Source organism: Strongylocentrotus purpuratus, unplaced genomic scaffold (assembly GCF_000002235.5).
Source record: "Strongylocentrotus purpuratus isolate Spur 01 unplaced genomic scaffold, Spur_5.0 spur5_scaffold_6, whole genome shotgun sequence".
In the NCBI taxonomy this organism is placed as follows: domain Eukaryota; kingdom Metazoa; phylum Echinodermata; class Echinoidea; order Camarodonta; family Strongylocentrotidae; genus Strongylocentrotus; species Strongylocentrotus purpuratus.
In genome coordinates, this window is record NW_022145612.1 from 24763669 (window position 1) to 24781718 (window position 18050).

The 18050-nt window shown below is 37.6% G+C and overlaps 1 protein-coding gene across 2 annotated transcripts; it reads left to right on the forward strand.

The window, feature by feature from the left end:
• The first annotated feature begins 941 nt into the window (after positions 1-941).
• LOC589513 (origin recognition complex subunit 5) lies at positions 942-16803 on the forward strand. Of its 2 annotated transcripts, none has more exons than XM_030973174.1 (10): positions 942-1052; positions 4739-4857; positions 5770-6063; positions 6605-6791; positions 10933-11063; positions 12189-12328; positions 12913-13129; positions 13530-13640; positions 14007-14119; positions 16108-16803. In XM_030973174.1, exons 1-10 carry the CDS (start codon positions 1034-1036, stop codon positions 16151-16153), a joined length of 1377 nt encoding a protein of 458 aa, XP_030829034.1. In that variant the 5' UTR covers positions 942-1033; the 3' UTR covers positions 16154-16803. The 2 variants fall into 2 exon arrangements, with proteins under 2 accessions (XP_030829034.1, XP_030829035.1); XM_030973175.1 differs by lacking the exon at positions 942-1052 and adding an exon at positions 4575-4612.
• Positions 16804-18050: the final 1247 nt, after the last annotated feature.

Here is an 18050-nt window from a genome sequence, read left to right on the forward strand (position 1 = left end):
GATAAGGAACATATAAGGCAAAAACTGATGTGCCAGATAGGATGTGCACCGATGTGCACTATTGGGCGGAGCCGGGGCGGTCTCATCAAGCCTATTAATTTCTGAGATCGAAATCAATATTCAATTGATGAAATCATGATTGTCCAGACCCTCTCAAATTATGGCCGGGGCGATGGAGGCTCCGAGTCAAGTTTCTCTTTTAAGCTAACCACCCCCTCATTTCTTTTATACACAGGTCATGCGATATAATGTTGATCAATCAATAATTTCTAACTTATGATTTACACTTGGAAGGGGGGGGGGCCTGGCCAGGGGCGGATCCAGTCGGCGACAGGGAGGGGCCAATTAAAGGGCTCTAGGGGGCCCAATGCGTTACAAAATGAGCGGCGAAACAGCCAGCCGATGAATAAGCGGGGGAGCCGGGGGGGGGGGGGGGGGGGTAGGAGCACTCATTTTTGCGGCCCCGGAAAATTGAAAATTCTCACCCCCCGCCCCCCCCCCCTTGAGGCCCAGGGGAGGGGGCCCGTCACCAAATAAAGGTAAAATTAACGTTACCTCTTTTTTTTCCCAGGGGTCCGGCCGCCACTTGGCCTGGCTCACGAAAGCGAAGGCGTGGAAAAAGGCTTAGGGTGCCCGGTCGCGTCATTTTTTTCTGCGGCACAGATTGGGGCGTTGTTTTATAAAGAGGTCTTGATTTAACCCTAACCCTAAACTTCCCATAGGCTCAACAGGCGCGCCATGCCCCAATCTGTGCCGCAGAAAAAAATAGGTGTGTGAAGAAAAGCTTCACCCAAAAAATAACGCTGCCCACTCGATCGCTACCGCGTACCGTAAGCGGCCCGCTGGCGCGGTGCCGGGCGCGCGAAGTACAAAAATTAAAGCATTCTCCGCGCGCGCGCATACATGTACTGTGCACGTGTACATACAACGTACACCATACATGCATAATAATTTTAAAATTCGATGCATGTATGGTCGATCTCGACACGTGATTTTTGCTGGTTAAATATTGCAAGTGCCACTTACAAGGTTGATGTTGATTAGACCTACAGGTAATTTTTGTAAAGCTGTATTTCCTTGAGAGTTATATTATGATGACGATGTGTGCCGCAAAAGGCTTGTTGAAATAAGTTGAGGAGTGGCAGTAGATCTGTGACAGTATAGCAGGATAGTCGCGGCCTGTGGCCGCCTGAGCTGCCAGGAGCTGTCTGTCTGGCTCGCGCTCTAGATCTAGATTCTAGAGGTTGATCACAACAAAGATCTACTCTAGATCTAGGCATCGTTTTACGAAACCGTTATAACTTGAATAACTAAGTTCAAGTTCACTGATATTCCCTTGAATCGCATGTGTTGTAATTAACAAGAGTCTCAAACTCTCAATGGAATTTCAATGAACTAAAGTTAGATCTAAAGTTAGACTTGTATAAGTTGTAATGAAGTTAGACTAGATTCTAGAGTCTAGTATGATTATAGCCTTTTGACAAGGCCTCGTGACTCTGGCTAAGCGGCTGAGATGAGTCTAGATACCCGGGGTGAATGCGGGACCGAGTGACGAATGTCACGAGGCCTTTTGGAATGTGAGTTTCACTGCTCCGCATGAATTATTCAAAGATACATGGGTCTAGTATTAGCATGCCAATACGCCTACTTTAGATTTATTGACCAATCATAACGGCGATCTCCCAGTTGGCTTCGTTCGTGATTCGTTCCATGTAGAGGTCAGTGCGGAGTGGTCTTATAGTTCATAGTAGGTCCGTGTTCGTACTACGTAGAGTTTACTCTGTGTGTGTGTGTGTATATAAGCTGACGTCACGCGGAGATACGTTCGCTGATTTGACACTACCTTTTCTGAAGCGAGTTCCAGTCGGAAACAAAGGTTAACATAAGAAATCCAAACCAGATTGATAAAGGCCACTGGTCTGGGCAATTCGCACTGGCCTTTACTCAGGTTTTCGCGATTAGTCTCTTTTTAGTCGCTCGGCATCTATCAGACATGTGGCCTTGTTTAAAGGCTAGTATGATTATGAATGATGGGGGATCCAGAGATGCCAAGCCCAAGTTCAAAGATCAGCTATGCGTGCGCGGGCGAGGGTATAGCGTATATAGATCTAGTGTACGTTCCAAAATCGCGCCACGTGAAGTGACGTGATAGCCGGCCTGCATGCATGCTACGTGCATGCGATATACAGTACGTACACAAACCCTGCGAGGAGCTAGCTGAGGCGGTCGGCCAGTACGTAGTCTAGCAGTAGCAATTACTACGTTTTTCCCCCTTTTTTCCCCAGTTTTGCCCTGATGCGCGACGAAAATCCGGTTTGGCCCTGACAAAAGTGGGTGCCATGCGTGACAGCGTTTTTTGGCCCTCGATGAGTGACTGTCACGCACAATGCGTGACACTTGGTAGCTCGGGGATCTGGTGTCCCGCCGCGTCTTAAATTTTTTACACTAGGCATAGCGAGCCCAGATTGAGCTCACGAAGGAAACTTGCATGCACACATGGTAACCGTTAGGGTTGTTAATAGGGTTATAATAATTATGCAAACCGACCTTTCACGAACCAATCGTTGGCTGGTTCAATTGGTAAGGACAGAGTAATAAATCGTTTTGAGATGTGGGTTTGAATTTCAGTATTGAGTAAATAAAAATAAAAAAAATTATGAAGTGCTCACTACTTCCCCTCCTTCACACGCAAATTTTGTTTACATATGAAACGGTATGCTGGTTCATTTTACACGTTTGCCGGGAGGTTTTTAATAAACCGGGAGATTGCCGGAGAGCGGGAGGAAGGGCATTGTGGCGGGAGTCTCCTGTAACCCTGTAAACGATCATCGGATCGGCCGCCGATACCGATCCGATCAGGGGTGATCGGATAATAATTTCCGATCGCTGATCAATTGAAATGATCGGAAAAAAATTGGCAGAATTTTTTTTTTTTTTTTTTTTTTTAATACCGAAATTTTTTAAGTTTTTGGCTATTAAATGCTCAAAAAAAATTAATGGCTGGGATTATTTTGTCATTTAGAGTTGTTGTAGACCATGTTTGTTGATATTTACTGCCTTTTCATGACTTTGAAATTAATAATATTGGTCTAAGAGCAGGGGCAAAACATGCGGGCCACCATCTTGGATTATAATGCATATCTACATTATAATCCAAATGGCGGCCCGCATGTATTGCCTCTGCTCTTAGACCAATATTACTAATTTCAAAGTCATGAAAAGGCACCAAATATCAACAAACATGGTCTACAACAACTCCAAATGACAAAATATTTCCAGCCATTAATTTTTTTGAGCATTTGATAGCCCAAAAATTTTTGTCATTTAAAAAAAAGAAGAAAATTGGCCGATTTTTTTTGTCGATCTTCCGATCCGATACAGATCAAAGGTGCGAGGGTGTCGCTCCGATCTTCCGATCCGATCAGAGCCCCAACTTACAGGGTTAGTCTCCTGCTACGAGCTGGTGGCGTGAGACTCTCCAAATGCGGGAGGGTTGACAGCCCTGGTATTTATTCAGTTACTTTTCTTCATAAGCATAAGGCTTTATAAATTGTGAGGCAAAGCAATAAATAATCAAAATCTAATTATTTGTGACCTCTTTGCAAGCTTTTGAGGCTTGTTATGTAAGGAAAAGAGTTCATACTGAAATCTGTGCTCACTTGAGTACGAAAAAATAAGACGCTGTCCGAACACCAAACCTCAATCATGATGAAGCCTTTTGAATTTCAGTTCTGAACTTAATGCTATGGTCACATTACCAAAAAGTTGCCTGCTCGGCGGCCGAGCGGCGAGTTTTTAACCAATTCTGCCCGGCGGCCGCTCGGCCACCGAGCGGCGGCCGCCCAGGCATCGCTCGTTTTTAGGGCATCGCTCGGTCGCCGCTGAAGTTTTAGCGCGGAGTTAAAATTTGGGCGGCGCCTGCTCACTTTTCACTCGCCGTCCAAAATACGCTCGGTGCCTGGGCGGTCGCCGGCCGGCACCGACCTAATTGCTGGGCGATGCCTAAATTCCAGCAGCGACCGAGCAGGCTACTGATCGGTCGGTCGCTGCTCAGATTTGTGACCTTAGCATAAGTCTCACGATTCACAAACACAGTGTACAGCGTATTTTGAACAGAACATATGCATTGTACTGTAGCCTGTAGGTAGTCATGTATGTAAGCATACTATCTTCCCATCTGTCTACCGGTATTTCAGTATTTGTATCCCTTTATCATTCAAAGTCCATTTCATTCTTTCCATCACATTCTACCAACATCACCATTTCCTTTATCTTCTCACGTGCTATGTTCACTCTCTGTCTCTCCCTTTGTTCCTCCTTGCATGTTCATCCCAGGCCCATGGTTCAGTAGATTTGTTCTTTCCACCCCAGTGTGATTGGTTAAGGCAGCCTCATTTATATGCACACATAGATCTCTGTGTATTTATGTAGACTACCTCCTTTCATTAATACAAGCTCTGTTATTTGAATACTTATTATTTACAGTTGTAATACAAATGTTCATGTAAACATATGCAAAAAAAAATCCCTGAGGTTGGGAAGCATGCATAATCTTGGGCAGTTCCTCCCAGGCAAGCAAGGAGTGAAGATGTGCATTTCTTGTTCTTTGCAAGTAAGAGCCACGCCTTGCCTTAGCTGCATACTCTACCCTACAGCAGCATTACAAATGAGGGCAATAACAACATTGCTGGGTGCTTAACTCTTTGCCCCTTTTATTTAATCTTGTTTTATTCTACAGGAATGGCTCCAAGGAGGAAAGCAAAAAGTGTTGATGCAAAAGTTCTTGCCAATGAACTGGAGGAGCAGTTGCCATGCAGAGGGAAGCAGATTGCATTGCTGTTATCACTTGCAGGCCAGGTATAGTGCTGCTTTGCACAGCATCAGTTATTTAATATTTTGTATATAAACTTACCACTTCTTGCCAATTGGAGATGGTGCACATGTTGGGGTTGCGAGAGTGGGTGGACTGGGACGACAATGATTTGATGATTTAATGATGTTGTTACCATTAGCTATGTATTATATTATTTTCTTTTTCTTTTGCTGTATAGCATTTACCAAGGAAATAATTACTTTGTTGGGCAATCCAACCGTTGTAATAATTTCACTTTTATGAAAGTGAAAAAAAACGAAGGAAACAAAATGGAGAAAGTTTGAAATAAATAGTTAGGTGACATCCAAATATAAGTTGATTTCTGTTGTCATTTTGTTATTCAAACATCTAAATATATTTCATAGCTTTGATTATTTTTAAAATAATTTTCTCAGACCTGCTTAGCTCCACCCTTAAAAAAATGCTCCAGATCTCATTCATCTTGTGACATCTGTCAATCATTAGTGAGCTAACAAGAGACAGTGGTATGTGCCACTCAAAAGATATTGTGGGTGGCATCTTAAAGTTGTTGTCTAAAAAGAAAAGATACTCCTGTGTCATAGATTTGAGAAATTGACATTTGAGTAATTTTGTGTGTTGGAACCAATGGGAAAGTTGTCCAGCACTTTGTCATATATATTACCGATTCAGCCAATTAGAGTTGCCCATACCTAGAGTTCGGTTTTAGAAAATTCATGAAATTTCATTCAAACTTTCACCAGTCAGCTTCTCTGATTTTTCCATTTTCTTTTAGAGTATGTGCTTTTAAGATGAGATTTTCCTTTAAAGATCAAATTAAAGGAAGACATTGAGACTCCCCTTTCAGTTCTGCAGTGAATTCGATTTTGACTGAATAAAATTTATTCTTGTGTATAATATTATCCTATACTCTACAGCCAAACCATGCTACCTGTCCAGCTATCTTTGTCTACGGCCATTCTGCAACGGGAAAGTCTGCTGTTGTCCATTCCATCTTGGAGTCTTACTCTGCCCCGAGAGCTATCGTGAACTGTGTAGAATGGCAAAGTCAGAAGCAGCTCTTTGAAGAGATTCTTAATCAGGTAGCCGAGGCTGGGCCCAGTCCGGAGAATGGTTTCACACAGTACGCCAGGTGTGACAATGCCAATGACTTTGTAAGGCTGCTCAAAGGAGTGGTCCAGGAGAAAGGCATTGAGGAGACAGTGTACATTGTAAGTGACACAAATGTTAATGTCTATCGGTATATTACAAATTTTATTTTGATCAATCAAAATATTAGTTTGAATAATATGAGAAAAGGAAAAATGAAAGTTGGCCAAACAGCCAAAACCAATTTCAATACAGTGTGCACTTGCAAAATTGAATGAGAATCATATTTCATTTACTATGTGCCAATCAACAAAATATAGTACCATACTCATTTATACACTCAATACCATTAATTTGGATCATAAATGGTTACAATGCAAACAAAAAGTAAAGAGAAATCAACAGATTTATGTGAAAGAAATATACAATATATGATGAAGGATATTTTGCTGTGTCATAGACATGATTAAAAAATTAAAAAATTATAGGGATTATATTTTAAAGGATATTTCACAGTATGTAGCATATTATATATGCTTTAAACAAGGTTCGGTGCTATTTTGATATTACCGTCAACATTTTGAATTGTATGTGGTTTTCATAAAGATACCTTGAGTTATTTCAATATGATTACTTGAAATTATATCATTTCTTTGCGATTAGGTACTCGATAAAGCAGAGAGGTTACGATTCATGGAGGGGCACATCTTACCAGCCTTTCTGAGGCTTTCAGAGCTGTCTGAGTGTAATGTGTGTGTCATCATGCTGAGTCAGATAGTGTGGGAGAAGTTCAGATGTGGCACTGGCTATTGTGAACCGGTCATCATTCATTTCCCCGACTATACTAAGAGTAAGTAATGTTCATGTTTTTCATGTGTCACAGACATTAGAATAAGTGACAAAGTCACCATTTGTAATACAGTCAAACCTGCTTTAGGATCACCTGTCTACAAAGACCCCATGTTGTGTTTCCCTTGAAAATGGTTTCTCATTGAAACATGTACTAAAAGGAACCTGTCTTAAAAGACCACTTTTTGTGTGTCCCTTGGGCGGTCACTATAGAGTGGTGAAGTGTGACGTCATCAAAAATCAATTTTTAGAATTTCTCAGTTTTTTCTTCATTTTCCAAAAGAGCATCAAAAATAATGTCCAACTGTCGAAAACCAATTGAATATGTTAAAGTTGATACTCTAAGCAAATAAATGTCCTTTAATTTGTTACCTACGGCAAGTATATGTTATTTTTAAGTTTTTCAATTACTTAGTATATCACAAAAAAATTCTGTCTACTCGAAATCCTCAATTGAAATGTCGAATATATCCGCCTCTCTTTGCATAGAAAATCAGTCACGGCGCTGGTCTACTATTTATGACCTCACGTCCGGGAAAGAGTATATTCACGTACCCGGATGTTCCATAGCAAACATGTGCAGAGTGATACGATTTTCTGCATATTTTTGTTTCAAAGGCTGAAAAGTCTAATAAATCATAATTCTATGTACAATTCTTTACCTTCCCCTAGTACTTCATAGTATTAATATCAATTCCCCTCTTAAAAATTATGACATATACATGCCAACGATGTGCTATTAGTCGATATTTTCACCATGTAATTTTTGTTTTGGTGTTGAAATCGGCCCAGGCACGGAGTGAACAGTAGCTGTCTACCCATGCACAGTTCATTACCATACACTACAGCGATCTCCCGATGGTTTCTTCTTCCTTTTTCCCATGTCTTTCGCCTTCCTTGGCCCTGAAGATCCTTCATCTACCAATTTTGACACCGGTAGTCAGGAGCAAGTCCATGTTCGTTGTTTTTCTTAGCTGGCAACGTCGCTTTCATTTTCTTGCAATTGCCGATAAACATATAACTAGCGCACGTACGTTCCATCACAAGCAAGCAGTGCCTAGAGCAGCGGCTTGGTCTTACCTCCCGATTCTGCTCGCTTCACGAACGTTCATGCAAGAGCTGCATCACTCGCCAAAATATTATAGAGGCAGCGCGCTTGCATGATCTCGTTCAAGTTTGATATTATAGTATTAATGACTGCTTTGAGAGAAATAGTTGTTTTTATACGCTCAAGGGAAGGTTAGAATTGTGCTATTACCCGAGGCGTGCCGAGGGGAATAGCCCAATTGTAACCTTCCCGAGAGCGTATAAAAACAACTATTTCTCGAATATTAAAGCAGTCATTAATACTTTTATATGCCGAAAAAAAATAGACTAAAAAATAAAAAATAAAAAATACTTTTTTTTTTGGTCGAAGATGAGATTCGAACTCTTGCGTACAAAAGGTGATGATATTAAAGTCAGCGCCTCAGACCTCTCGGCCATCGCGCGCTATCAACATGCTTGGCAGTTTTGTACTATATATACATTAAAATGGATTGAAACCGGCTTCGCGTGTGATGAATGCTTCGCAAAAGCTCCATATACGGACTCTTCTTTTACTTTTGCAATGCATATTGGCACGAACTTAGATCAAGATCTAACGGCAGATGTTGTTTTTTTTGTTTTTGGAAGTTTATTTTCGTCTTCATGTTAATGCAAGATAAAATTGTCGGTAAGATCGATCGAGATTCAATTGTATTGAAATTACCGACCAATTATTCGCACACATACGGTATCCTCCATCGCTCAAACCATTTTTTAACATGTAAACCTATGGGGTAACCATGGAGACTGACCTATTTTTTTAATAACCATGGTTATTAAAAATATTAAATGTTTTAAGCATGGTTACCGGGAATTTTACAGGAACAGTTGAAGTTTATGAATGCAATTTCGACCAATCAGATGGCTGGATTACTTAAGTGAGGTATATAATTTACAACATAAAATGTTTAACTGGTACTGTATCCTTTTTTGAGGCAGTCACACACATCTATGATAAGTACTATCATAGTTCTAGACCTATTCGTTTTACAAAACTGCTCTTGTACCTTATCTGATGACAATATAATGCATCCGCCTATTCATACGTGCACGATTTAACTTTAATTCCTAAGCAGTAAACTCGTCTTAAATCTCTACCAAATAGGTGAATATGAGGATATAAAAAGAAATCAGCGACTGGAAAATGTTGCTTCGTTATTCTTCATTCAAATGAAAACAGAAAATCCATCAAATATACTCCTTAACAACAACAAATCTAAGCTCTGCAGGATAGCATTTACGTAGAGATATCACTGCCATTCACTCTCACTGAGCCCATGAGTCCCGTTCGTGACGTCACGGATAGAGGCCCGACTATACGTGCACTTCTGGGTTTCAGACTTAGATATTTTGGTAGAGTTTACTTGAATAAATTCATTATTCTAAACTTGTTTTGTCGGGCGGACACCATTTGGTGTTATTATGGGGGTTAAAAGCTTTCTATTTATGTAATTATCTCAGTATTTGGGATTGTCTTAGAGTATCAACTTTAAGTATTGGCTGAGATATAACCATTTGAATAAATATATTTCCCATAGGAACTCAGTGTTATATGCGCTGAACTGGTGTTGAGCTGAGTTTCTCAAAATTTATGTGAAGTTAAAGGCATTGTTTGACAATGTTAAATCTGAGATGCATGGCCTATACAAGTAATCAGTATCTGTGATACGGTGTAATATTAAAGCCCTAACAAAATTGCGCTTCAAAATCATCATACTCATTTCCCCCAATAGACTTTAGTGTGTTTTTGAAATTTCGATTTCCAATCAAAAATATCTTAATAATCAGACAAGCGATCGGCTTGTAAAAGCCATGGGATTCCTGACTGACCAAAAGGTTTATAACTATGATTGCAGCATGAGCTAAATCCAGGATTTTGTTTAGAATCTGAGGCAAAGATACCCAATCCCTGTAAGCCATGTAAGCGGTCACTTAAAAACGATATATGGTCTTCTAGATGGTTGATGATATGGCTGTAAACTCTGTGCTTGAGGGTCTAGCAGCAGAAAGAAGTCATAAGTTATAGTGTGATGTCAGTAAGAGCAGAGTTTTATCTCCTAGAAAGGAGATTTCTATGAAATATGATTTCTCCAGAGGGTATTACAAAAATTGCTGAGTGTTGAATCCAACTAATTGGCCATTTTAACTATGAGCTTAGTTTCTGCTCTGTTCATGGCATGTGCTGTGTTCCATTAACTTTCACACATAGGTGTTGCTGAAATTATTGAATTACTCGATACACATAGTTCAGGACTGATTAGATTGAGATTAGTCCATACAATAAAGGCATCATATTAATGCCTAGTCCTAGGAAACAAAGCGGAGGCCTTGAACTGCTAATATCTTTTAATCCTAGCTTTGATATATTATACATGTTCAATGTCAAGCTTGATAGTTATTCTCTGAAGTATTTATATTACTCATCATCTTTCTTCCTTGCTGTATAATATATTTCTCTAAGGAGTTGCTTTACGTGTTTATAATGCCACATTAATATGGCCCAACATGTATCATCAAGGCATTCTTAAAGGGACTTGGCAACATTGTTCAGATGAGAGAAAATGGTGCTAAGGTAGTGACTTCAATGCTAATATGAAAGTTTGAGCGCAAACAGACAATTATTAATGATAAAAATTAAGGAAAACTGATCTGATTGATTCCTTAATTCTCCCAACTATATTACAATTTAGTTACAATTTAGGTGAATGTAAACGTTACAAAGCAATGAAGTGGCTCTATATACTATTCCTGACATTTAAGTGTTGAAAGATTTTTAAAAGCCCGTCTTATGTCTTATTTCCATGAAAAAATGGTTTGAAGAACACTTTGAGTGACACCTTCAAAGAAAACCATAAATATCTTTGTGGTTTGAGAATTTGTCCATGTTTTTTTGCATGTTAGATGGTTTGTACAGTAAAATGGATATACATGTAATAAGTAACATTTCATACAAAATTTACTTAGATTTTTCATCAACCTTCAACAATGTTACTGAGTCACTTTAAGGCTTTCATGTCAGTTCTGAATTCAAAGTTTCAATGCATTCCCTGTTACAGATGAGATCTTGGAGATCATTGCCTCAGACCCTCCAGCTGGCTATAAGTGTACCTTCTATGCATCTTACCTAAACCTTCTCCTAAGCATCTTCTACATGGCTTGCAGGGATCTCAACGAAATCAGACACTTGGTGAGTTTTGGTTTCCCGTACAGAAGCTTCTCTGGCATAGGGTTCAATTCAGTTGTAAATTTTCATCAATTGGTTCTCTCTAGAGAATCTAGCTAAAAGTTTCAGTTATGATTCCATTGTCCACTGTATTCTGATTTAAAACGGCTTGACGATTGATTCTAAACAAGTAGCAGTTTATTATGAATCTTTGTGTAACAGTACACTGGCATTGAATACTCCATAGAATACAACTTTTGAATTTGAAAGCAAAACAAGATCTGTCAATTCTTTTGTACTCTTGATTGATTTTCTAAGGACATAGACACAATTCTGTTTGATTAAAAAAAAAGATCTATCTATTCTAATGAGAATGAGAATGAGGATGTGCCCTATATTTGTGATTTTAAAATACTATTATTTTATTACAACATGATATTTTTGTGTGTGCTGAGAAGACTGATAACAGGAAAAATATGTTTATGGACCTTAAAAAGATAGTTTAGTTCTGTTTTCAGACCGCAGATGCCTTCAAAGTGCATGGTTATTGCTCTTATTCTTATCTATGACATTTCTAGTGCCCTTTTAGAACCTAAAATTGCTATGAACGTAATTTTAGACCCCAAAATGTGTGAAATTTAGCCAATACAATCATACCAATTCAGCTCCACTTAAAAAACAACATGGTGACCGTTAATTAATTATTTAATTAAAAATAACAATACATGGGCCGGCTGGTTGTGCGTAATATAAGCAACACATAAATGAAAAAAAGCCAATATCGAAATTGGCTGAAATACGACGTAAAAGGCGCTATTTCGTTTATTCACCGTTTTTTTCAAATTTGTCAAAATATCTAATATTTGTGGTGGTACACAAGTATTAGAAATTGTTATATTTATGAATATTTCAGCCGTCTCTGAACCAATTTTGATCAAACAAAGATGATTTTGTCATATAAATATTATGTTCTTTCAAATTTGACACTCAGTTTTTCATTATCTCACAAAAAAATTATTTTGTGTAGCGCCGTCTGCAACAGAACTCAACTATCCCTTTAATGCAGTAATACTGGGTAGATTAAAGAACTGAATAAAAAATTATGTGTCTACATGTATATTAATGCTGAAAACTTATATTTTACTCCAGGCCCAACTCAACTTTCAAAAGTACATTGAACCCATTACCAAAGGAGAAGCTACTGTGGATGATGCACACAAGCTGTGGAGGAATATTGAACCTCATCTCAAGAAAGCACTCCAAACCATCTACCTCAGGGAAGTGTCAAGGTGAAAAAAGAAGAAGTTATTTTTAGCTATATATGTATTATCACAGGGTTACTTCGTTAAATATCAAGTCCACAGATAAGTGAAATATTTTTATTTGATGCATCAAAGATAAAAAAAGGAATTTATTTTCTTTGATAGACCAGTTCACGGTTAGCACATGTTCCGGAATGACCCTGAATATCCACAGATCTTCAAAACATGAAAAGGTCCCACTTTGTACATTTTGAAACAATCACTCCTACAGCGATGGAGGTGCAACATAAATGGCATTTGTTTCCCCCTTTTCAAAGAATACTTCCACCTGTGTATCATGGAGTGCACTGTTTGTGCATAAATGAATAATGATTTCATAACTTTCATGAGCATGTATCCAGTATTTGGTCTCTGTGTATTTCACAATTTGGTCTGCAATGACCTTTATCTGCTCATGCTCAGACTGCAACTATGAACGGGCTTATAGTCCTTGAATATAATCGGTTATATGTAGTAACATGTACATGTCTCTAATATGTCTATACAGATATAATCTATAAAGATAAAATCTGAACTTTGTAATTAATATTTTTATTTGTCAATCTCCTCAGCTCACAGTGGGAGAAATACCAACAGGAAGTTTCAAGTCATGCTAGTCTTCCCACCATGCTCTCTGCCCGAGCCCATGTCGAACTGCCATTCTACTCCAAGTTCCTTCTGATAGCAGCATACCTTGCCTCCTACAACCCCGCCAGGACAGACAGACGGTTCTTCTCAAAGCATCATGGGAAAATTAAGAAGTCTGCCAAGGTGTCTAAAAAGAAGGAGGTGATTGCAGAGTTTGTGCTCCTTATTTCCTCTGAATGTCTTTTTTTTTAACCAGCAACTGAGAAGAGGTCTGGACACATACAGTCTTTGTTCATGTGATGGTGATGTCCATCCAATTCCATAATCATTTAACAAACACATATATGATTTTAGCCTTATAAAGATCGAATCATGTGTATTTATAAGTGAATTTATTATTCATGACAAAACATAAATAAAAAAAATAGCTCAATTTTCATTCGTTTTGTACAACATGATTTTAGTCGGGATATCATTCCATAGTAGTAAAATGAAGTACAGTATTATGTTGACAAAAAAACAATGCTTATACAATTTATCTTTCTTATAAATGAACTTGAAAATAATCATCTGATATCTTTGTGTTATATTATGGTTTCAGACTAGCAACCAGCTTCTAGGTCCCAAGGCATTCCCCTTAGACAGACTCATGGCTATCTTCTACAGTGTTGTAGATGCAAGGGTTGCACCATCTGCAAATATCTTTTCTCAGGTAAACAACCGGTATTAACATGTAGTTGGCGGAGTGGGTGGTCCTATTTTTGTATAAGTAATGTACATGGACATTTTAATGAAATCAAGCATATGATTTGTATGTTTATGTTTCTCAACTGAAGTTTATAACGGGAAACTATGTTAAGTTTATTAAAATATTTATTAAAGTACCAGATTTTCAGAGTTTTGAAATTTGTCATGAAGAATTGTCATTGGAACCCTTGACAGTTGGATATGAAAACAGTCGGGAAGCAATCAAGACCACTATTGTTATCCTGGTGAACAACTTTAAAATTCCAACACTTTGTTGTTATATCGTTTTCTTTCCTAAAGCTTAATTTTTTTTCTTCTCTTTCCTGTATAGATCTCTTCCTTAGTGACCCTGCAACTCTTATCCCACGTTGGTCATGATGATCAGCTAGATGTTCCCAAGTACAAGTGCACAGTGTCTCTAGATTTCATCAGGTCAATAGCAAGGTATGTCTTTTTAAGATATGAGATATTCTTTGTTCATACTAAGATGAATTCATGATGAAAGTGCAATCCAACTCTTTTATTCATCAAGTCATTTGAATGAAAGCAGAAAAATCAGAGAAAAAGAATGGCAAAGTTTGACATAAATCGAACCAATGACAAGAGAGAGATATAAAAGTTTTAAATATGAGATCTGTTTATTTCCCCAAGTGCCTTCACCCTTGAGGCACTACTTTAAATAAATTACAGATCCTTAAAGAATACATTTTTGTTGTTGTAAGTTTAGTCATTTTTGTTGCTTGAACAAATGGGAAAGTTGTCCGCCACTATAATATCATAGATACATACTGATTCAGCCAATTTGAAGAGCTCGTGCTTATAATGATTGATACTTTCAAAAATTCATAACTTTATCATTTTTTGCCTGATTTTATGCAAGTATGCTTCTCTAATTTGTCTGCTTTCTTCAAGAGAGTTTGCTATCAAGGTTGGATTTTCCTTTAAGTTTGTCTTGTGAACTATTTTAATAATAAGAAACTTGGGGAAAAGTGAAGTACCGTATTTTCCGGCGTAAAGGCCGCAGTATTTTCGGGTGAGAAAAAATAAAAAAGTCGGGGTGCGGCGTATACGCAACAACAACAAAATTCAGCGGTCAAAACATCACGTCCATTTGCACGTATGGGACTATAGGAACGGTAGCATGACTAGACAACAGTACAGGACAATTCTAGAATAACTCCACACAACTTACCAACAAGTTTATGTTGCATAGTTGACATGAAGACGAAAAAACTCATTTTTCTAATAAAATCTGCCAATAGATCTAGATCTAAGTCCATACCATTGCATCGCCAAAAAGTAAACAAAGGGACAGGCCGTCACTTACGGAGCTAGCTGCCGCGCAACGCAACTGCGCAGGTCGAAAAATGCTATTTCGGATTACACCGCACATCGAGGAAGGGGTATTGTAGGATACCAAATCTGCGTACGATACAGTACTAGCTTAAAAGTCGATGAAGATCTGCTAAATTATGATCATTTTTGAGGTTAACTTTTTGTTGATTTATAAGAATATTGATGAATTTGGTATAGTTTGTAAAAAAAAAAAGAGTGTTCTACAAGAAAATTACGATCATTTTGTTTGGTCCGTTTTTTTTCTTCTCTTTTTTTTTTTTTTTTTTTTTTTTTGTTGTAGTTTTTTTTTTTCCTCTACAAAATGTCAAAGTTGGGGGTGCGGCCTATAAGGCGGTGCGGCCTTTACGCCGGCAAATACGGTATTTGTACTATCAGGTTTCATAAAGCAACAAATGAAGGTTTAGTTATACAAGACAAGAAGACGGTATGTACTGGGTGAAAACAAAAAAATAGTTTACTACATCAAGTAAGTTTTTTGATGATTTGATATATGTCTTGTTGGAAGGATAATATGTTTTAGTAGGTTATTCATGATAAGGTTTTGTTGACATTGCACATGTATGTATCCCTTAGATTCCGTCATAGAAAATCAAATAAGTAAGTGATATTCTCAATGGAGTATTAGCTTACTAATCAGCACACACCCTTTTTGTTGATCCGCTTGCAGTTTTACCAATTATTACTATCAATATCTGAATTTCATAGCATGACTTCAGTAATAATAAATAAAAATAATAAAAAGGGTGCTTATAAAGCGCTTACCACTGAAGTCTCTAAGCACTATAACAAACAAAATACAATATAAACAATTACACATTAAAGCCCCACTGTCCTACTTGTAGCTATATATATATGGAAAACTTCCGCAATCGGTGCCTGTTGCTGCCCCATGATTATCTTTTTCTTATGTTAGTTGAGAGCTGAGTTAATGAGATCGCCACCTGTCAGTGACCTCGCTGTGTGGTCTAATCCCTTCTGGCCCAGTAGTATTGACGGTCTTTAAACAAAACAAAAAAGTGCAAATAAACCTTCAAAAATTACACTTTCATTTTCTCTTTGCTTTTTTTCTTCTTCAGGACGGTGAACTTCGACATCATCAGATACCTTTATGATTTTGTCTGAAGCAGCTCTACCTAGCCCCCTCATGGTATACGTGAGTCTATGCATCTAAGATGGAAGTGTGTATTGGTGCAAGATGGATGCCTGACAAAAATACAGTACTTACGATCTTGTGATGGAAAAGTAGCAACCACCCTAGAGTTGTATGCCTTGTTATTGTGCCTGTTCTTGGCTTTTTAAAGTTTTTCTTCAGTGCACAGTTTGATTTAATTTGGATATTCAGGTATTAATACTAGTTCTAAAGGTGAAGGTATTCCCAGAAAGATTATTTTCCCATACATTCCAAGTGCCTTACACATGAAATCTGACATGAAGATATTGAATGATGGTGCTCCAAAGTGAAAGAAATGGGTAATGTTTACAACTGTGTAGCTTATTTGTTGCTACCTCTTCTGTTTCAAAAGAATGTTTGAAAAATATTTTGATTTTATTTATTTTTGAGAAAGACAAAATGCTGTAAGTCAGATATGTGCTGCTCTGTAGAGGTATGTTTTGTTTTGGGATTTTTTTAACAATAAGCTTGGTACACTAAAGTCTATGTATGATCATTTTGAAACCAAAATGTTCTTGGTTCCTACAGAAAATTTTGAAATGAAAATGCACAACACTAGTACAGTGTATGTGTTGATTGCAAAAGTAATTGATATTTATTATGACCTGTAATAAGTGGCTGATATGATGATATGTAATGGATGCTTTTTACAGGTTATTGGACTAAGACAGATATTTAAAAAAAAGGCTGAATCTTAATGCAGAGTTTCTTACTTTTGGCAGTACGTTGTTTGAATGAATTTATTTCATACATAGCAACAGGAATATAGGACACCACTGAACATGATACAACAAACAATACATTTCTTTTGCATTAATTCCATCTGATGAGAGTCAAAAAGGATTTAATTCATATTTCATATAGGGGACATTTTCTGTTTTTGTCCAGTGTACCAAATTGATCCAAATTAGTCAAAACATTGTTTGAAACATGAAACTTGTGTCAATTTAGATTGATCTTACCACACTTTGTACAGTTACATTGTAAAAATTGATGTTTTGAACAACAAAAAAAAATCCACTTCCACGTATCCTTCTCTTCCTCTTCCTGTATCAGAACTGAGAATGAGGCCTCCCTCTGTTTTAACTTACACAAATAAAAAAACATTTTGCAGGATTAAAGCCCTAATCCCCCCCCTTTGAAGCGTACATGGGTATGTTCTAGCTCAAACGTTATATGAATAGGTAGCATGGTAAATCTTGGTTTGGCTTCCATAAGAATAATCAATTTCTTCAAGTTAAAAGTACTATTGCCCTTGGAATTTTGAAGTTTACTTTCGATTTCACTAATTCTTCCCTTTGAATTTTTCCTATTTGTGAAGAATGAAAAAAATGACAAAACTGCACTATCTAACAAGGCAAGGGAGGATGAGCCTTGCTGCACGTTTCTAACACTGCGCCGTCGGCTTGGTAGGCGTTAGTTTACTTGAACGTAGTATTCAGTTTTTTTCTTGTCAAAGTTTTTCCATCCAATATTGACCCTCTACTCGGCTTGTGATTGTACAGATGACTTCTGCCTCAAATTGTGGTAGTTCTCAAGACATCCAACAGTCTATACCAAAACTAACTTTCCATTTAATACATAACTATTCAATACCATGGTAAATTCATTTCAAAGGTGTCCAAAAAAATTAAAAGATCTGAATCCCCGAACATACATAAGATAATATTCATATTCATATTCATATTTATTTCATTTCCAACAGAAAGGTGAACAAAGATATCACATTTTTGTTCATACATAGTTCATTTTTTTCAAGAAACTATGAGTGTTAATTGCATATTATGTCTTTCCTGTACATTCCACAGTATAAATTTCATTATCCACAAAATAACGGCCGTTTTTCAT